Source organism: Diprion similis, chromosome 6 (genome assembly GCF_021155765.1).
Source record: "Diprion similis isolate iyDipSimi1 chromosome 6, iyDipSimi1.1, whole genome shotgun sequence".
NCBI classification, from domain to species: Eukaryota; Metazoa; Arthropoda; class Insecta; order Hymenoptera; family Diprionidae; genus Diprion; species Diprion similis.
Window position 1 is genome coordinate 11,733,505 of NC_060110.1, and position 21,351 is coordinate 11,754,855.

Genomic DNA, 21,351 nt, shown 5'->3' on the forward strand with positions numbered 1-21,351 from the left:
GCGTGTATAGAAGAACGGCGGTGGGCAGGTAAAGTCCTGCACGAGCAGGTAGGATGCAGGTTGGGTCTGTCGAAAAAGGCTCTATTCCCCGGCTTTGAAAGGGTGCGGGTGGTTGCACGCGGTAAAAAGGGGCTTTAAAAATGGAAATCGAACTTGAAGATACCCATAGAATTGGGAAATCGTATTTCACTAAAGAAAGATTCTTTGAAAATAAGATGAGGGTATAGCATGCCAGCCGGGGAGGTAGGTAGGTAGGTAGGTCGGATGGTTTGCACCCAAAACGTTCGGTTGGTGCAGCAAATGATAACAATAGCTCAGCAGCACTGGAAGCTTGTTTTCTCCGGAGTAGACAGAATTCCATAGAAATTTCATTTCTCAGGGCAATGAAAATACTTTACGCTTCACTTGCCAACCCAGCCGCCGCATGGCAGCTGGAATCCCTATATACACTCAAGTGGCATGCGCTATTGCCCTTGAAGGGCACCCGATCAACCCGACCCTGCGAAAATCCTGCAATCTGTATTACAGCTGCGCATTGAGAAATGTAGGGACGTTTAGTTGCTACGTCGAAGCGGAGTTGACACTTCTTGTGCGGCATGCGCGCGGAGCCCTTGACCGAAGACGGGGTCCGGCGAAGTCCTAAAAACCGGGCAGTCGCTCGAATATTTTTGTGATTTCAGCCGCGGAGCCCGCGAGTAATGGTTTGAATTTCATTCGAAAATGCCTTCTCATCGGGCCCACATCGCTCATACGTCGTTAGAACATACCTCGCGCGCGCAGACGCGACTTAGCCCTCCTCCGAAGCCTCTTCCACCTCCATCTCCATCTCCATCTTCACCACCACCACCTCTTCCACCTTCACGACCACCTTTGCCATCCACCGCGACTCCGGGGCAGCGTTTAGCTTTTTACCTAAGAGTGACTACTCAACGATCCGCGATGGGTTTCTGCGCGACGGAGAATACAAACTGGCCAAATCTTCCTTCTCCATCTCGCTGGTATTCGACTTGTGAAACACATGCGCTTGTCCTTGTTCCAACTACGGGCAAAACCGTTTGGCCAAATTCATTCCCTGCATGGAGGAGTTTCCGCTGTGTTAGAGGAGGGGGATTTTAGCATCAAGATATCGCTCGACGATCAACTGACGAATTGGTTTCACTTATTCTAGATTCACTGTAGAGAATCAACGATCGCGGTCCTGAACGATTACGACGGAGGTATTTGGCGTCTGGACAGAACGAGCGAACCTCCGTGGAACACATCGTGGCGTATCGACGTCTCGGTCCGACTTAAGGCATCGTCCAGTTTTTGGCTCGACCCCGCGAGACGCATTCCACCGCGAGGAAACCGGGGTCTTTGTGGCTTTGACCATCATGACGATGATTCCAAGGCGTTCTTTTGACGTTGCAGGGAACGAGTATTGTTGGTACGAGGCGGGCTTGGAAAAGCTAAACTCCCTGCCGCTCGAAAGAATTTCACTTTTTCCCAACGAATTAGCCCGAGCGTACGCGGAATCCGGTCTTCGTCGAAGAGGTTATACCCTTAGCCGCGCCATACGTTGTCTCGGCGTTGCGGTGACCACCTTCGTTGTTACGATCATTAGCTTCGTTTTATCGCTGAAAAGATTTCTAATCTCCTTGAGAGTATTAATAATAAGGCTTATCGACTGTTGAAAATCGCCCCAGCTCTGCATTAAGCTCGCCAGTCAAGCGTGCAACGTGCATTTGCTTCGCAATTATCAAGACGGCATTATATATCTGTTTTCATTTCGGTAAAATTGATCTCGTCGGTACGCCCCGGCACTAATAATCTTTCAGATATACTGCTCTCAATTGTCTCCAAGTTACTTAACGTAGATAAATACCTATATATATACACGTTGCACAAGCCGTTGTAATACCTACTCATATACATATAGACAAGAATTCTACCGCCGTACTCTTTCTTCGCCCAGTTGGCGTAGGCTGGTTCGTACGTACACACGTCATTACGGTAGTTGTGTGGTGTTTAGTTTCAAAGATCCTATCTCCCTGTATCTGCGTCTGGAACACGCGTAGAGTCACGGAGGCGGCTGCTACTGGAGGAAAGAACAAGAGAGAATATCGGACGGGTGAGACTGCATCAGGCAAACGTAGGCTAAATCTTTTTCACGGAAGCTGTGGAACTGAGATGAATAGACAGATTATTGATATGGCGGGGTCTGATTTACCCATCTTTACCCCTTATCGATGTTGCAGCCCTTGGATAATTATTTTGTCAATTATCTCTTAGAAGTGGCACAATGCGGTAATTGTGCAACGTAGATATAATAACAAACAATTAAACGGTTATCATTTGACCAGAAACCGAGGTAAAAATTTTCGCACCACGACCCCCCCGAAGGCAAGGACCAATCTTCAACGTCGATATTGTAAAGTTACGAAACAAATGACGGTTACTGAGACGCACGAAGAGATTCTCGGCGCGCGGAAGATACTGGACCGACCAAATCGAAGCAAAAACCTCCGGAGTGCAGTTGGCTCGCGAGTCACAGATCCCGAAGAGATCTAGAGAGAAAGAGAGGTCCGGGAAGAAAGAAAAAAGGAAGATGGACAGAGAGAGAGGAGGAGGATGAGGAGGAGGAGTGACTGGAACACCGAGCGATGAGGGACTCTTTGGTGGCAGCGACGATCGCGGTGGCAGTCCTGGTAGTGGTAGATGACCAACAACTATACGTCCGTCCCAGCAGTCGTACGCGCTCATCCGAGATCAAGTTTTTCTCGAGTTCCGAACCTCGGAGCGAGCTGCACTTGAATCCAACTTGGTTTCCTGGCACGCGGTTCGTCCTGTCGTTTATTTCCCCCTCGAAGCCCGCGTCCTCCGGTCCTACCAAGGGTCATTACTTTCTGTCATTGCCTTTAATTACATCAGGCTGCTGCCGTTGTTGTTGTGGTGGTGGTGGTGGTGGTGGTAGCGGTGGTCACTGTTGTTGTTATGCAACGTAACCGCAGCATAACGTTCCTTGCGGAATATCGGTACCCTACGTGGTTCGCGGTCCAGGACTCGCCTTCTTGGTCCACAAGGTATGATCCCACTTTCCTGAAAGGCTCTCTTTCCGAAGAGTCAAGTTGAGGGGGGAACCCTGATCGACCGCTAGGTATTCCGATTAATCCACTTCCAGCTCGATAAAATCCCCAGCACGAGAGTGTGCCGGTCGGCCCAGGGTTAGTTAATTAATCTCACTTAACGTATATGCGGTGCTCTCAGTTCGCGCGCATTCAAACCTCGATGGAGGCAGGGACACGAGCGCTGATTGCTGCAGCGCCAGCGCGACTCCTTTCGGAGGTAACGAGTGGGACCACCCAAACACCGAAATCATACCGGGGACGGATTATCATCTGCGAAGGAGTATCGCGCCCCGCCGTACCGCCTCGCGGTTCCAATGCCGCCATGCCGCCCGGGTCAGGGGCCGCAACACTGGTATACCTACGTAGCTAATATCTGCAGTTACTTTACGCAACACTTCTCCGGCAGATGATTCCAACCTGAATCTGACAACCCTCACTTACCGTCAGCTGTTAGTAATCAATTTTAGAACAATCCTCTAACGTAATTTTCATACTTGCCTAGCGTTTGCAGAAAATGTCCAGCAGTCAATTTACGGCTCTCGTATCTAAAAGTGATTTATTCAACTATCTTGATATAAATCTCAGAGCTAAAGTAAACTAGAAACAGAACCTTGACCCTGAGGCTGTTATCAGCATTACCTGGCTTGAAATTTATTGTCATTGCAATATTCATGATTATCATAATTAGAAAACTACAAAGTAACTGTTCTTGACATATCTAAACTTGCTCTATTTTTTTAGACTACCATAAAAAAAAATTAGTTGAAAAAAATTAAATACCATCAATTTTCGAATGATCTTCCCAGTGATGATCGAAATACATACAAAAGTCATACATAGGACTGTAGCGACATTTTTTCAAAATTCGTTGACTCGAATAAAAGAAATTTGAACGTGTGTGGCAAAGTTATCCAGATAATGTATCCTACAGAGTCAGAGCTGAATAGTTGTTGCCTCAAAGATAATGCGTACAGTGACATGTTTATGAACAACAAAATGAATTTTGTACTAACATGGAACCTTATGCAACGGTAAGGTTACCGACCTGACGGCAGTGTAAACAAAAAAGGGGCAGAGAATCGGTTTTTGGATAATTCGAGGGTCTGCCGGCACCAAATACTTTCTGTCCATTTATGCAATTAGCACCTTTGCGCGAGTCGCGTATTTGTGTATACGAAGGATAAATATAAGGCTGAAAACCGGCACTATGTCGCGGAGCCGTAGAGTGATCTGTGACGCGGAGACGACAAGCCTGGCAAACACCGCGCGGACCTCTAGATATTTCTGTTTTTTTTCCCGGAAGGACATGCAGAGACACGAAACGTTCTATAGACGATACGAGGTCCTGTAGAGAGACCGAAAGGTCTGGTCCAGGTAGCGAGCGTGTTCGGTGTTTGTGTTAATCGTACGAGTTAGCGGCAGATGATGACCGCCATAAAACCGCCTTAAACCTCATAATGGTCTTCCCTTCTCTTCGCTGTTACATGTAGGTACCTCTCCTTCTCTCTTTCCCTCTCTCGACCGAATCCCCTAATGCGTATGTACCTACTTTCCTTTATTTTTTGATTTTTCTCGGCTTGTCGAGAATGACCAAAAAGGCTTTCTCCGGACGTACGTTACTGTATAGTACGATTTTGGGTTACGTACTAATTTCCCAATAGTTTGTACTTCCAAACGATTCCATCGGTCAACCGCGTACATCGCGGAAACACCTATGTCTGTATAACTGCGTACACGTGGTACGAATACACCTGTATACCGGCGCCCCTTTACACGCAAGCCTTGCGAGCCTTGGCAATTATTGCAGTTGGCCTGATTATACTGCCCGATGAAACTATTTATCCATGCCAGCCAAAGAGAACCGATCTTTGTCCAAGCGTGAAACCGAGTCGTCGAACTTGAGACTTTTCGCATCGCGTCCACTCTTGTACGCGTTCAAAGTACATAAGTGTGTGGTAATGCATGTGTCAGCATCTTTGGATGAATTTCCAGCTTCGGAAGTTGTTTCGACAGATGACTTGAAACGTGATTTTGAAAATTTTTAGATTTATGACGTTACTGAGAGGAGTTTTACCTACGTTATGTCCATGACATCGTGAGAAATTCAGATCGATCTGAGTTGAGACGAGAGGCTTTAGAAATAGAGAAATAATTTCGAATAGATAAACGAGAAACAAACTCACCTTCGAAGCGGCAGTGCTGGACCGATTTCCTCCTACGGTAATGGCGTAAACTTCGATCTCGTACCAAAGAACTCCAGCTTCCCGGTCCAACGCAGCAGCAGTTGACAGAATGCCACTCTTCGTGTCCACTTCGAATAACCTGTCTACCTGAGGACCACCACTTCCCGCGGTAACGTTTGTAACGTAATACTCTAGGTCGCCGTTGGGCTTTCGACTACGCGCACTCACTTTTAGTATGGAAGCACCGGCGGCCTCATTTTCGTACACACTACCCTCAACTTGACCTTGATGTTCCCACACGGGCCTTTCATCATCTTCAAAAGGTACAATCAGTGTCAGGTAAGTCTCTGAGGACCTCCTCTCGGCCTGCACTGCCTCGTCAGTTGCTCGCACACCAACCTGATACTTCGAAGAGCGTTCAAAGTCATCCAATGATCTTGGAAGTCTCATGGTAAGTAGACCAGTGCTTCTGTGAACCCGAAAGGTATCAGGATTAATCAGCCCAGATCGCAAAAGTTCATAAGTTACCAAACCATTGGTACTGGAGTCCAAATCTCTGGCCAATAGCTGTACCACTGGAACTTCTTTACCTGGTTGATAATTTGGGCTACCCTTGGAGGGTAGAATCGCTGCTGACATGCTTACGAAAACCGGTGCATTGTCATTTACATCCTCGACTATAACAGTCACTAACTTCTCTGCAGACAGTCGCGCCGAGATCGGCTGTGCTCTGTCAGTGGCAACTACCACGAGTTTGAAGGTATCAACTTCTTCTCGGTCGATTTGTAGCAACGTGTGGATCACGCCGGTCGATGGATTAATGCCAAACCGGCGTACCTGATCTTCGGGATCTTGACTTGCAATAGCGTAGTTTACCAATCCATTTTCACCGGAATCCGGATCTTCAGCGGTCACTGTGACGATTGGCGTGTGGACGGGAATACCCTCTCTGATCTGACGAACGATAGCGGTGTTTGGAAATGCGGGCGGGTTATCGTTTGTATCGACGACGATAACCTTCAGAGTCGTTACTGAAGTTAGTCTAGGATGACCTCCGTCGCTACACGATACGTTCAACAAGTAGTTATCCAGCTCTTCGTAGTCCAGCGGTTTTCTCAAGTAGAGCGCACCTGTCAAAGGATCGATGTGAAAGGCGTCTCTCCGATTACCAGCTGCGATTGCAAAGGTTAATTCGCTGTTTGCACCAAGGTCCGCGTCTTCAGCCTTGAATCTCACTAGTTCCGTATTAACTGGGGTTGTTTCTAACACGGAAATCTGAGACTTGGTGTCAATAAACTTCGGCGTGTTGTCATTTTCATCTAGTACTTCAATGTGGACCAGCACACTTGAAGAAAGATGAATCTCCAGTCCAGCATCGTGTGCCACAACCGTCAGAGCATAAGTATCGATTGTCTCGCGATCCAATTCGCGAGCTAAGGATATCAGCCCGGTAGCTTCGTCAATACTGAAGTACTCTCGTTGGTCCCCAATTTCCAAAGAGTAAAACACGTCACCGTTGAGACTTTCGTCAGCGTCGCTGGTGTAAACTCTCAACAGTTGGGTACCGATCGCGGCACCTTCACTGACCTGTACTTTATATGGAATTCTCTGAAACTGAGGAGCATTGTCATTTACGTCGGTCACGTAGATGGTAACCTTGACTTTGTCCCGCAAGCGATTTACTCCGTTGTCGGTAACAGTGGCTTCCAAAGTAACGAAACTGACACCGGTATTTGCAACGAGTGATTCTCTGTCGAAAACGTGGAGCGATTTTATAAACCCATTCCGAGGGTCAACGATGAAGTCTTGCTGTGTCGAAGGTAAGGAAAATGTCAACTCAGCATTTCTTCCAACATCACGGTCGGTTGCAAGCAATTTCCCAACGAATGTATCAGGCGGTTCGTTCTCACGGATATGGAATATAAAGCTTGAATTCGTGAACTGTGGAGCGTTATCGTTTTCGTCGATAATGTGCACGACGACTGGGACCACCGAACTTCTTGGTGGACTGCCCTGATCACTTGCAGTTACTTCGAGAGCGTAGTAATCCTGTTCTTCACGATCCAACGCGCTTTTTACGTAAAGTTGCCCGTCTGGAAATATACCAAATCGACCCTCTGAGTTCCCCTCGGTAACGCTGTACAAAACGCGACCGTTCCGGCCTAAATCCACATCCGATGCTACGAGGGCAAAGAACCTCTCATTTACCGGTGTCGATTCCAAAAGGGACGTTTCGTAGCTCGTCAGCTCAAAAACCGGTGTATGGTCATTGACATCCTCGATGGTCACTCGAACCTGGTGCTGCGCTGACAGAGGGGGACTTCCGGAGTCAGTAGCGGTCACTTCAATTTGTAGAACCGTTCCTGGGGGAGCTCTGATCGGCTTGTCAAGATATATAATACCCGAGTTCAAAGCCACTCGAAATTGCCCACCAGGATTGTGGGTTAGGGTGTATGTCACCCTGGAGTTCGCGCCAGCGTCTCTGTCTCTCGCTCGTGCTAAACGTACTTCCTGACCAACAGCCGCGTTCTCCTTGAGCATGACCTCGTCACCTCGTTCGCCTTTCGGGAACTTCGGCGGGTTATCGTTTACATCCAAAACCGTCACATTGACGTAAGTCTGTGCATGCGCAAGGCCAGCTCTAGCAGCTACCTGCAGACTGTAATAAGCGATTTGTTCTCTGTCGAGGCAGCCCACCGTACTTATGGTTCCTGTGTTCTCATTGATCTTGAAGCTGCCTCCAACGTCTCCGTAGACTATGGAATATCTGACCTCGGCTTTTTCGTACCTGGCGACTTGAACGGAGCCCACCTCTCGCGCAATACCAAAAGGCATTTCGCTACACTCGCCTCTGTCTTCAGATATCCTGAACTCGTACCCGCTGTAAGTTTCAAATTCAAGTTGTTCTAGGTCCTTTTCTTGCAGAATCTCAACGACAGCGTCTTTCATCGCTCTTTTGTCACCTGTGTCCCTAGCCGATATGGTCAGCTCATACAGGGTCTTGCGAGCAGCTCTCAAGGAACCCTGAAGAGTTACGTCACCAGAACGCTCGTCCACCATAAAAAGGCCTTCTCCACCCGACTCTATGGAGTATCTCACCTGAGCGTTTTCTCTCGCGTCAGCATCCGTCGCTGTTACCCTTCCGATAAACGTACCACGGGACGCGTCTTCTGGTACTGGGAACAAATACCGTTGAGGATAGAATATCGGTGCATTGTCATTCACGTCTTCCAATGTCAGAAGAACCGTGGCTGTCGAGGACTGTGGCGGAGTTCCCTGGTCTCTGGCTATGACTAGGATCTCGTATTTTGCTACTATTTCGCGGTCCAGGGAAGTCTTTGTAGTCAGCTGTCCGGTCAGGGCGTCGAGAGCAAAGGTCTTTGGGTAATCTCGCGATACACTCGAGTGGAGGCTGTAGGCTACACTTCCGTTAGTGCCCTGGTCGTTATCCACCGCTGTGAGTGTTGCCACCAGGCTTTGAGGCGGGGTATTTTCAAGAAGAGTGATATTGATAACTGGCTCAGAGAATCTCGGTACTTCATCGTTTTCATCTAGAACAGTGACCCTGAGATTGGTGGAGGCAAACTTTGGGTTCGGTCCTCCATCCCTAGCGGATACGCACAATTCTACACTGCCCTGAATTTCCCGATCGAGGGTTGCCTTCGTCGTTACCAAACCGGTATCCTGATCAATCGCGAACCACTCTTGATCGTTACCCGACTCAAAGCCGTAATAGATCCTTGCATTCAAACCGGAATCCGCGTCTGTAGCCGATATGCTTGCGACGAAACTTCCCGGGGGTGATAATTCTGACAATACAGCCGAGTATTCGCTCTGCTGAAATACTGGCTCGTGGTCATTAACGTCGTTCACGCGGATGACGAGGTAGGCAGTAGCTGATCTGGGTGGCGATCCCTTGTCTGTCGCTACTACGGTCAAATTGTACTTCGGTATTTCCTCTCTATCCAGCCTCCCGTTTACCCGAACAATATCGAAACTCTGTGTGTTGTCCAGACGAAAGTGACCCAGTTCATTACCCGCCCGGATCTCGACTCTGGTCTCGCCGTTCAGACCCTCGTCGTTATCGATTACTGCAACGGCGGCGACTATCGAGTCCTTCACGGCGTTTTCATCGACGGTAGCAAAGCCTGCGGTGGACGGAAAGTAGCTGAAATTTATCTGAGGATCGTGGTCATTTGCATCGAGTAGATTAACGGTGACGTAGGTTCTTCCATCTTGTCGGGGCGAGCCGTGATCCCTGGCGAAGACCGTTATTACGCAACTCTTCGGGCAACTCCCGCCAGGTCGAGTCAGGTTACAGCTCTGCTGAGGACAGTCAAGGGGTTCCGTTGTTGCTATGGACCCGGTTTCCGGGTCTATGGTAAATTGTCTTTCCGTATCAGGCAGATAATAAGTCAATTTCGAATTGTCGCCTAAATCTTTATCCGTCGCGTGAACTGTCAGCACCGGACTTCCGGCAGGAGCGCTTTCATTCAAAGTCACGACGTAGTCGCCCTGCTGGAAGATTGGTGGGTTGTCGTTGACGTCCAGAACGGTCACGTTCACTTGGAGGTAACCCAGTCTCGGCGGTCTTCCCCGATCCCTGGCGCAAACGTTCAGCGAGTAAAACTCCACCTGTTCTCTGTCGAGCTTCCCGGTTGTTTCGAGATGAAGGTAGGACGTTTCACCGGTCGGATTCGCGGTAACAATGAGACGAAACTTGCCGTCGGTGTTACCGTCGACGATCGAATAATCGTCCGCGACCCCATTTTCCGGTGTATCTTTGTCCGTAGCAGCATCAAGAAGTAGCCTGGTATTCGCTGCTGCCGATTCGGAAAAACTAACCGCAATCCCTGGCTCCGGAAACTCGGGATCGTTGTCGTTCACGTCGAGGATCGAGATCCTCACCTCGATCGGGTAGGTCGGCTGGCTCGACAGGACAACGAGATCGTATCTGTCGCTGCTAAGAGCTTCTCTGTCGAGGACCCTCGCCGTCCTGATCTCCCCCGTTTCGGGATCCAGCGTGAACTCCTGGGGAGGCTCGTTGAATCTGTAGGTGAAATCGGGCTTGACGGGTATCGATCCGACTAGCGTACCCGTCGGTTCACCTTCGCTGACCTTGAGCTTGACTCGCGTCTCAGCTGCTCTACTCTGCATCGCCTGCATACCCATCATGCCGGCACCGTCCTGCGGTAGCATCGGCGACCTCCTCGGGTTGAGACGGACAACTTTTTGCGTCGAGCTAGACGCGACGTAACGAGACGCGTAATTCTCGATACCTCGCGCCCTGCAGGCGCCATGTTTCCCCGTCCATAAAAGCCCTAGCGCCAACGCTAGGACGAACAGTCTGATTGACGAGTTCATCTCTTAACCCCTAAAACCCGCACCGCTTCTACGATACACACTGTACAGTGTCTTTTCCACACTCGGCACAAATCCAGCACGATACTACCTGTCGCACTTCATTGTCACCGGGTATCGGTCTCTCATTGTTTATCAGTATCGCACGTATCCACTGTCACGTTAGCGGCATTGTCACGGTTACAAAATTCACTCACGCCTGTTACAAGGTGATATCAATTTACCGCGAACGATTCCTCCTTTCGGATGATCAACATTGTTCACACTTTTTATTATTGTGTTATAGCTAATCTATTTCATCATCGGAATACCGCGCTCGGTCGAGCATACTGGCGTCGACGCTGGTCTTTTTATATAGGTATACAAGTTTTAAAATTCAAGTAAACACGGAACAAGAATTCCCCAGGGAGTGGGGGCACTGACCGACCGGCAACGAGGCCAGCCGCACCTCACGCGCGTCTTCTGCTACAGGACGCTTGCCCGATACCCTTCTTTCACTTTTTACTCTTAAACTGACGTTTTCCAAATTACAAGACCTGAAACGATTCTCGCTACTTCTTACGGTATTTCAGCCTCGCGGAAAATTATTTTTATCCCAAAAATCAACACCTCAGTCCATAAACTCGCGATTTTGCTAGAGTCATTCCGACCTTCGGTATTTTGAATTGCACCTGTGACTTTCCAAATTTTTCGCGAGTAATTCAATTTCAAAGTGTGATCAAAACTTATAACCCCATTTACCGTAACTAAGACAACTATAAATGTATGCGGCGAGTTACAGGTTTAATTGAGATTAATTACGTCGTTTAACGTACAAATGTGTTTTTGATACAGAGGTAAATATAATGATAATCTCAGTATTGGGATCATATTTTAATTTACCGTCAGACCGATCGACATTGAACTTCGGACATATGTGGGTAATTAAAAATATTCTTTTTAAGCATCTGCCTCCAAAGCGCGTAATCTTTGAGGCAACCGGTTGAAAAGAATAAATCCGGCTTACATCCAATTTTCAGTACAACGTTCCGCAAACGACTTGGGAATTTCTTGTTGATTGAATTGATGGAATTTACAAAACCGAGCATAAATTGTCGATCCCGCACCAAAAACTTAACTCTATATTCACTGTATATGTGATCATTTGTATAGTTTTAACGATCACCAAATAATATAGGCCGAAGCTTCACATATTCCCGGTAATAAAGGCACACGTGACTCCGTGATTAAGAACTGGCACAAAAATCCTGTAGTTTTGAGCAATCGTTGATAATATCAGACACTTGGAATCACTGATCTGCACTGCACGCGTTAGAGTATGATTCGATGAAGCGAATGAAATGTTTCTTTCACTCAAACCGCGTTTGTTTATTATCTACGGCCCGTGCACGCGCTGCGTTATCGAAAAACGATCGTCGGTCCCGGATATTATATCGAGCCTCTACTCGCGATGGTAAACCGTGGTGCGAGTTTGTGCTCAGGGCTCGTCGACTCGCGTTGTCCCGTGTCCGTTCAAGAAAGGCGACATTTTTTGACACGTGAAACGTGGGACCGGCAATGTGGACCTTGACGAAATCACCTTTCCTGGGGACTGACCCGACTCGACTGGCGGTCCCAGGCCGCTGCCAGAGAGCATTCTTCGCCGAGATGTATTCCATCCTTGTCAGCCCGGGTGGGACCAGGTAAGGCCGTCTCCGTCGCGCCGGGACCGACTCCCCCCTCCCACTCTTCTTCCGAGATACCTTTTGCCCTCGAGGAGCGAGCAATGCGGAGGCTCAGGTATTCAAGATGGCCGCCATCGTCGTCGCCGCCGCCGCCGTGCGCCGGGCTGAGCAGGCAGAATTAGAAGGAGAGAGAAGTAGAGAAGAAAGAAGAAGAAAGGGGCAAGACGAGGAGTAAGAGAGAAGGAGGAGACAGAGAGAGGGAGGGAGAAAGTGAGACGGTGAACGAGAGATGAATAATGCGTGGGGGGAGGGGTTGGCGGCGGGGGGGGGGGAGGTCTCAGGACCTCTCTCTCATTCCGAGATATCTCTTTTCCTCTTTCTTCCTTCAAGACTTGAGACGCGGTCCAGCACCAGCATCCACGCGGGCCTAGCCGCTCCCGCGACCCGTTACCACAATCAACCCGCTCTAGTGTTCGTCCGATCTTCGCTCTACACTCCACTTCACCATTTGTATGTACCTACGAGTCGTAGCATGCCTCTCTGTCCTACCAGAGGTTGGATCTGGCTACTCATCCCTGTAGCCAGGTTTGTCTACACTAAATTCACTCCCACTCCGCTGGAGCAGTGGTGTGAGACTAGACGGATACCGGGAAGTGACCCGCGATACCGCGGAATTCGCTGATTCCTTAAATTCCAATACCCACACCTATATATCTTAGACCTGCTACATGCGTAGGGCGAGACCGCATCCACTGACTGGGTTCGCATATTTTTTTAGATATTCTTTCAAGGATTGAAATTGATGCGGAAAATTTGTAACCAATTGTTTTAACCCGTGTAATATACGCATTCCATGCACACACAATTAGGCAACGAAGGCGTACTAAACGCCAAACCGTCGGAACGCAACGATTCGTTGAAATACATAAGAAGCATGGACCGTGGAAATACTTCACAGAGTTATTGGATAACGCTGACGACGTGCGAAACGACGGTCAAGATCAATTGTCCATTGGGTAATAATTCCTACCTGGGACTCGAACCAAAGTTAGTGTTTAACCCGTTGCAAAACGCGATTAAATAAAACTGAATTTCTAATCCTAGCAAATCCCAGCAGAAATTCATCCTACCTCTACCTCCGGCCCGACTCTACCTTCCAAGATTATACATTTCTATGTATAACGAGCGAGGCACACGTCGCATAATTGACTCAACCGTAGAAAGCAGTTATAAACATTCTTCACTTGCAATAATGTATTAGAAATTATTCGCTGTCGGAGAGCGAAACGAATGGAACAATTGTTCCGTTCATCATATTTACAATCAGATTGATCGACGAAGTCGAATATATTGAATTTGTTAAATAACATCGATATAATATGATACGGAGTTCTATTACGGTATAGATAGCTGAGTAGTGTGTAACTTGGGAGGCGCGAAGGTGCAACCTGCAAGGTGTTGCCGCGCACGTCTTTGCAATTAGATTAATCTTAATTAATGGCACGGGGTTATCGGCGAGAATCTTTGCGCTTCGGGGATAAGGTATAAGGTGTAGGACGACGTTGTAACGTACAGCGTGTACCGCGTAGGTATATGCTTATAGTTGAGTCGTGCGTACATAACGCGTGGTCATAGTGCGTACCGTGAGCTTAACTAATATTTAGACAGCGAACGCGCGCGCCTGTTACGCTACCGATTGCCTTTTGCCTGCATAATATTGACAATGTAAAGCCTTTGTTACACCGCTTCGGCCGGAAAGTTGTGCCTCGAATTTAGTCCTTTCAACTCTTTGAATCCCAATGGTATACATACACTCTTAACTCCAGTCTGTATGGTGGTGCCACAGCCCTGTCAGCTCGAATACGTACTTCGCCGTACAACACAAACACGGGCTTAAAAAATTGCGCAAACTTGTTTGAATAATTTATTCAATCGCCTTATTATCTTTCTTATGTATACAGGTATATATACTTGTAGTTTTATTTTTTTATTTTTTTTTTTTGGGTACTTTTTTTGTTTCTCCAGCTTTTTTATCTCTTTAAAAATCAGGAATCTGCTTGGTAATTAGACGTAGTCCGTCCACGCGTGTATACGAAGTGTCTATAACTCGGCGGCTCTTCTCATTCCACCACAAATGTGAAATGTTGATCGTTGATACGAAGTCATTGCGCCGGGGGGATAAAATTCTCTTTATTTCTTTCTTTTTCATCTATCTTACCCAGTATATGCATATACCTGTATCCAGCCGTAGCCTGTGTCTCTCCGTTGGGAAAATTTAACCGAAATTTATCGTCACATTTGTTTCGCTCGAGTCAACGTGTCCAGGCCGATTTCTATGCTCATACACACATGTATACATATATATATGCTTCAATGTAAAATTATGCCTGAATATATATTCATGATAGGAGACGGTAACTACACTATGCAGGTTATTTGATTGACACGATAAGATCCGTAATTTACAAAATATATACCCACAGGAGAACATGGAAAAAAGAAAAATATCGGATATGAACAAACCAGATGAAATGAACGTTATTATAACAACCCATACGAAAAACACAACATTCGTGCATGCATATATATATATACATTATGTATGTATGTATGGATGTTTCTCCGTGCAATACAGGCGTACACGCGTCGAGTCATCGAAGTCTCCAGCATAAGCGATGTCGCCTCGTCGATTGGTAGTTGATGTCACCTGCAGCGGCAGCATTGGCAGCATCAGCATCAGCAGCAACAGCAGCAGCCCACAAGCGAGATGCTCGTACTCTGGAGAGCGGCGCGCGCCTCCCGTATCGGCTGCAAAGCTGGAGGTCCAGGGAGATGGGGAAAAAAACTTTCACCGATTTGTAGACACCAGATCGTTCAACGAATTCATTGACTTTACGCGATCTTCGTAGTTTTCGGACATCGACGTGAGTGGCGGCAGGTGATTTTTAGGTATTAGGTGTATGTACGTTGTACATACATACATAGGAATAGTCCAGAAAACCACCACTCGTATCAATGGGTTTTAGTAATACCGAATAGGATTAGTATCTTGGGATAAAAAAAACAAATTAACGGATAAATTATGATTAATTTTACGCAGTCTTGCATCTCCTCTTTTTAAACGAGGCGTTGCGTGCCTCGGGACACTCGTACTTGTTACTTTATAGACTCGTGCAACAGAAGCACCTCAGCACGCTCCTAAATGTGTAAATATAAATACTAACATATACATCGAGAGTTTCACCGTATTAACGAGAATTAATTTACTGCAATGATTAACGGAATTGTATTAAACGATTATCGCCACGCTTTGATCGGCTGAATTGAGATAAATCTAGGAATTAATTATTAACGCATTTCTCGATTCGGAGAACCAATCTCAACAGCTTATATTATAGAATGTGCAATCGCTTCCATTGAGATACATGTGAAGTTTGAAAACTTATTACGAAATGGTCTTATTTCTTATTCGAAATTTTAATTTTTTCTTCTATATACATACGTATACACCACAATATAACAATTATAATTCTATTTTTCTTTTCGGCTTATGGTTTTCTATCAACCTTAATCCCTTATGCACCTGACTGCACACGTTTGCCAGTAAACGTCAGGGGCCACCGAGTTACATTAAAACGTTAGAATTATGTGGAAGCATTTCACCTCCCTGACATTTACTACTCAATCTTAATACTTAAAATCTAATAAGTTTCCGTAGTCGCAGACGCGTGTACGTATACGGGGATTCTAAGTGCATACACAACCGCAGCTAAGTCCATACCTACCATGCTCATATTATACGCGGAGTGGTCTGAACGTGGCACCACAAACCTAGGATCGGATAGATGCAGCGAGTACGCGTTCTACATGTTTACGATCGCACATACATAAATAAAATTTGATAGTTCTTCAACGGACTTATTATACGTATCACAACTGCTAACAAGTGCATCACGTTTCTTTGAACTTTGCCACAGGCTTCCTAACAGTGACAACTCACTTGCGCATAAAATGCAAACGTACCTCGATCGACAAATTTTGTAGAATATACCTACAGAATTTCGCGTCTACGAGTTGAAAATATCATCTTCTAGTTTGCGCACATCTTTCACTTGCATAATGGCGACGTACATTTATAGCATATAAATAACACCTATGTTAATATGAGTATGTGCAGTATCAGGTTAAACGTTGATTGGTGAAAAGGTGAACCCAATCAGGGTCCTTTGTATTTCCGAGAACCGTTCGAGTCCGACCAGTCTAGTCTACATCTGTTCTCGCGTGTGTGGCTCCCCTTCCCCCAATTCCCTCATCCCCATTTTGGACCTTGGAGGGCCCGCGTCTCGCCCCACGACCCGTATCCACCATCTACTTCATTCTCTACGATTGGATATACCGTATAGATCTGGGGCTCATCCGAAATGGGAAAACCAGTCCCAAATGATCTATTGACGGAAGACGATGTTTGAGTTATTCGGTCAGGATTGTGTTGCACACGTATATTGTAAGGTATGCGCCGCTTGTATACCTGTACAAGTAGGTATATATACCTAAGAGATACTAAATTTGAGCCTTTTTTGCTCCGCGTATTTCGATTCACGCTTCATTTGTATCTCACAGCCTTAATGCGGTCTCTGGATTATCCTGGATGAATGGGAAACCGATTTTTTCCTACAATATCAGCAGGTTTCCAAGCATTTGAATGAATAGGAAATCGAATGATGTACACATTTCCAATTTCATCTTCGCAGTTGTTTATTACGGAGACTTCACTACACGCACATGAATTCCTAACGATTAATGGTATACGTTTCTAAAAAATTTCTCACCACTATGTATGAATCTTGATGCGTAAATATCGTTGAATGCATTTACCTACAACGTGTAATGTAACATTCGATCTGATTTGCGTTTTCACTGATAAGCAGATACCCACTTGTCATGGATGCGCAATTTGCATTCATCGAGACTCTTGATTCAAACGAATCAATCCAGAAGCGAGAATGCGTATCTATACACTTACATATCGATATGTACCTATACGTATTATACTGCATTGGAGAAACGGATGATGTTCTCAGGTACATAAAAAGGGTCCACAATTCTTCCGTAACGAGGATAGGTATATATAACCTATACATATTATACCTATAGCTACATAGCGTAGTGCGGGTCAATTTTAACCAAATCGCCTACATACTAGGGTCAACGCCTCTGCATACCAATTATACCTGTCTGAATGTACAAGGTTATTCGCCCCCTATCGCTCCGTTCGGCCATAAACGCGCTGCATCAATCCAAAAACAGATCCAACGGCGAAAGCTGCGGTTTGCCCGTCGGACCAACGGTGAAACAGAGCCTTACTGTTCCACCTTCTAAGTAAGCCGATAGGTTCAAAGAACCACGCCGAGATATCTTCTCTGCAGTTATTCAACCACAAAAGCTCCACCAACGACTGGACGATCTATCAGCTTTCGGACGGGTTTGGCTTTGAACAGCATCCGCAGGTTCTGGCACCCGGCTGTTCGACGCAGAATGTCGCTCCAGGTCATAAGATAATTTGCGGCTGTAGTTAGTTTGCCCGCAGTACGTAGGAAGCCTCGTTCGTATCGGTTCCTACATCATACGATGCCCCATCGCAATAGCTTGAAAGTTCGCACGCTTGTTGGATATTTGCTATAAAAATTTGAGGGGACCACTCGTAAGTAGCGCCAACAAACGCAACGGATACTTGGTCTTATTTCATTCGTCATTCTTCAGAAATCAAGCTACTGTTTTTTTGATATCACTGACAGCAAATTATTCATGAATAAATCCCAGTTATGTAGTTATTTAAAAAGCGATTACTATCAAAATTGAAATATATTTTAATTTAAGTGAAAAAATATTATCCATATTTGCACCTCGTTTATCAAAGATAACTTAATGCTGTGTTTAGCGTGTAGAAATGATGGACACGCCGACGATACAGATGTATATTTACGAACACGTGGACGTGGCGCAGTTACACGATATACTAAGTACCACATATTTAGTTCGTTCAGTTTCTTCGGTAAAGAAGTTATTTTTCTTTATATCGTGAGAATTCAGCACTGCTTTGTTCTCGTTATTTTCTTTTACTTTATTGTACAATATATTTTTTTCTTCCCATTCTCTTGTAGAAAATTTGCACCGACACGCGACGTTCGTTGCTGCAGCGTTCGAACGGGTTCGAGACAAAAGGGGGATGGCTGTGTCGTCACACGTTCGACTGCAAGTTTAGTTCGTAGGTAATTCAGCTTCGTTCGGGTAACGTGAGAAATAACTTTGGCGTAAGTACGTTTTACACATGGGTACAAGGTTCTTGTATGAAGGTTAATGGAAGGTCGATACAGCGATGCTTGCCTGAAAATTCCATTGCAATTTAAGCTTTCCTATAACGCGGTACAAGCTGCGTGTCCACCTTTTTCTTTAATATCGTAAACGATCGTTTACTTTTTCTTTTATTTTGCAAGACAAATATTCATGAATAATGTACCATGGTAGGCCAACCAAGAGCACGGACATTTTCATTTCATTGTTCGGTAGGTAGATGTGTACCGGGTTAGTAACATGTAACAGCCAAGAGGAAGATTCGATAAAATCCGCTGATCGCGGTGAGTTCCGAACGAGGCTACCTAATACCGTTAATTGTTAGTTGACCTCAAGATTATTACGTGTCTGAGCTGAGTAATTACTTTGCTCATCAATTAAGACCATGCTTAGCACGCACTAAAATATATTTTCTCACATTCTCTTTCCATTAGTCAAAAATTTACATGGCTTGAACCCTTTATCGAATTAAGCGCATGCGGACATTCACGTCTACACATTGCGGATACTGTTTTTTGTTGAGGGATTTTTGATTTATTGCTTAGCTTCGTTCGTCTTTCTTTTAACTATCTCAAGTTTCAAGCATAACTATCATAATTGTACCGGTAGCTCTCTTAAGACTGGAGCCGAGATCAGCAATAAAAGATTAATTGTCTAGCTACGATGTTTCACAAAAAGAATGTGCGGCTAACTGTTATTACAGATGAAAAACGGTTTGTGATACGAATAATAGTACTGATAGTCAACGCTGATTGTGCATCTGCAAAGGATGGATGTCCCATCGATGAAATATAAGCTGCAAAATTAAACTCGAAGAACATTCACTTTATGCCTTATGCCGCTATCTCTTGACAAGCGCGAAAGGAATACCGCCTATATCTACATAATCACAAAATCTAACAATAAGAATAATTGCTTCGTCTTTCTTAAAGTCAGTTCTATTATATTGCCCTGGGATAAGAGTTTATACAATATAAGAATTTCAAGAGGCAGATGCTTTCAGTGGCAGTAATGTTTTATTACAAAACACGAATGACAGCAACATTTTAAACAAATTATTATAATTATCTATTGTCTACGTCTTAGGAGCTCCATACGCATCAGGCATCCTTTCTATTGTGTAACGATGTTGAGAAACGTACATTATCGGAACCCCAGGAATTTTCCGAATTCTTCTTTTCAGGTCCTTATCGTTGGTCGCAACAATGTAACATTTATGCTAAAATCAGAACCATGATTTTCAATGTAGTGTTGAAATTAGCTTGGTTAATTAGTTTCTAATGCGGGAAAACGGGACTAGTATTCATTCAATTATTACCTGTGTAACTCTGTTAACAAGACAGTCATCCGCATATGTTCCTTTATGCATACAATGTATTCTCTCAAATCTGGGATCCTTGATTATTTTTAATGCTATTTTGTACTTTGCTCCAAGTTTTTCCAACTCTGCCAAAACACAGTCTGTTATGTACGGTATACATTTTGCATATAGGCAGTCCATCATATTTTGCACTATATCAAGTTTATTTTTGATGGAAAAGTTGATGAAGTTCGTATCGATTAAAATGTGATACGGTGGACCAAGTTGCGTATTATATTGGAAGAACAATGCTGAGGATTGTTGGGGGCTGAAAGTACACGAAAATAAAAAATAATCATCTATAGTTATTTTTCTCATGTTCATTTCAGATCAGAATAGTCACTTTTGCTTACGCTTCTTTGATTTTCATCTCTGTCGGATCTTCAGGCTTCTTTTTTCGTGGCGGTGCTCGCTGTTCTAGTTTTCTGGAATTAAAATTAAAAAAAATTAATGTATGAATGAATTTTTCTAAGTTGAATGTAGCAAATAAATAAGGACCAAATTGCAGCAAATTACAAAAAATGGACAGACTTTGCCCTAAAAATATATTATGAAATTTCGTGAGCCTCTGAACGGGCGAACACTCAACAAGTGTGAAAATGAGATTGACAGAATCGGGACTTTTATATTTTATAGTTTACTTCTTCATGAGCTACGAAACTTACATCCTGGAGTCGCTGGGGCTGATCATCTTTTTCATTTGTGCAAATCTTTGCATCACAACCTTACGTGTTTTCTTATTCTTTCCCTAGAAATACATGACCTCCGTTATCACGTTTGAAAATGTTGAGAAAATTTAGAATTAAATTTTTTTATCGCAGTATTCTAAAACAATACATAATTTAAGCTTACCATTTTTTAAATTCAGTTACGGAGCGTTGCTTAATGAATTAAAAAAGTGTTTAGACAACTTTTAACGGAACCATGAGCACCTTGTTTAGCACCAAGTCACTTTAGTTTATATTCGCCAAATTCAACCTTCAATTTTACAAATTCACAAATTTCTGGATGACTTGATATCTATTGAAAAATTGTGAGCCAAAAATATCCTTGTGTGAATACAAATCCGGAAAGTTTACAGACAGTTTATTAATCTCGAGAGAGTTTATTCCTAACCTAAAAGTGAACGTGTTCAAATATTTCGACCTGTGATATCGACGAGCGAAAGCTAGAGCTAAGTTTACAACCGTGCGGTTAAATGCCGTTTACATGTCGCTGCTAGTTAAATCCGCGGAGAGAATCACGAGTTGAGAGATAGTGAAGAGAATATCGGCTACTGTAAATATGAGGAAGATAGATAAAGAAGATTCGCACGAAACGTCGAA

General features: G+C 45.0%; 2 protein-coding genes and 1 long non-coding RNA gene across 4 annotated transcripts in view; 1 reads left to right on the plus strand and 2 right to left on the minus strand.

Moving 5' to 3' along the window:
• LOC124407574 (cadherin-related tumor suppressor) overlaps positions 1-21,351 on the minus strand; it is a 100,728-nt gene that overhangs the window by 76,683 nt on the left and 2,694 nt on the right. Inside the window, exon 2 of one of the 2 annotated variants that reach the window (XM_046883837.1) lies at positions 5,291-12,026. In XM_046883837.1, the coding sequence (XP_046739793.1) occupies positions 5,291-10,654 (5,364 nt within the window). In that variant the 5' untranslated portion in view covers positions 10,655-12,026. Of the gene's footprint in view, positions 1-5,290; positions 12,243-21,351 lie in introns of those variants that run through there. The other variant, XM_046883836.1, reaches the window with a different exon arrangement.
• Positions 5,640-19,460, plus strand: LOC124407625. Its single transcript, XR_006929326.1, has 3 exons — positions 5,640-5,741; positions 18,477-18,630; positions 19,370-19,460. It is a non-coding gene; the product is annotated as an uncharacterized LOC124407625 (long non-coding RNA).
• On the minus strand, positions 19,664-21,347 carry LOC124407612 (rRNA-processing protein FCF1 homolog). Its single transcript, XM_046883909.1, has 5 exons — positions 20,879-21,347; positions 20,692-20,774; positions 20,380-20,451; positions 19,985-20,294; positions 19,664-19,885 (listed from the first exon to the last, which is right to left on the minus strand). Exons 1-5 carry the CDS (start codon positions 20,879-20,881, stop codon positions 19,742-19,744), a joined length of 612 nt encoding a protein of 203 aa, XP_046739865.1. The 5' UTR covers positions 20,882-21,347; the 3' UTR covers positions 19,664-19,741.

Bases quoted from the DNA above. Each gene is read 5' to 3' on its own strand.
- LOC124407612 (XM_046883909.1), bottom strand. The intron at 20,452-20,691 runs GTAAGTTTCGTA...TTTTAATTCCAG, and splicing joins AGCCCCAGCGACTCCAGGAT to AAAACTAGAACAGCGAGCAC. The intron at 19,886-19,984 runs GTAATAATTGAA...TTCTGATTTTAG, and splicing joins TTGTTAACAGAGTTACACAG to CATAAATGTTACATTGTTGC.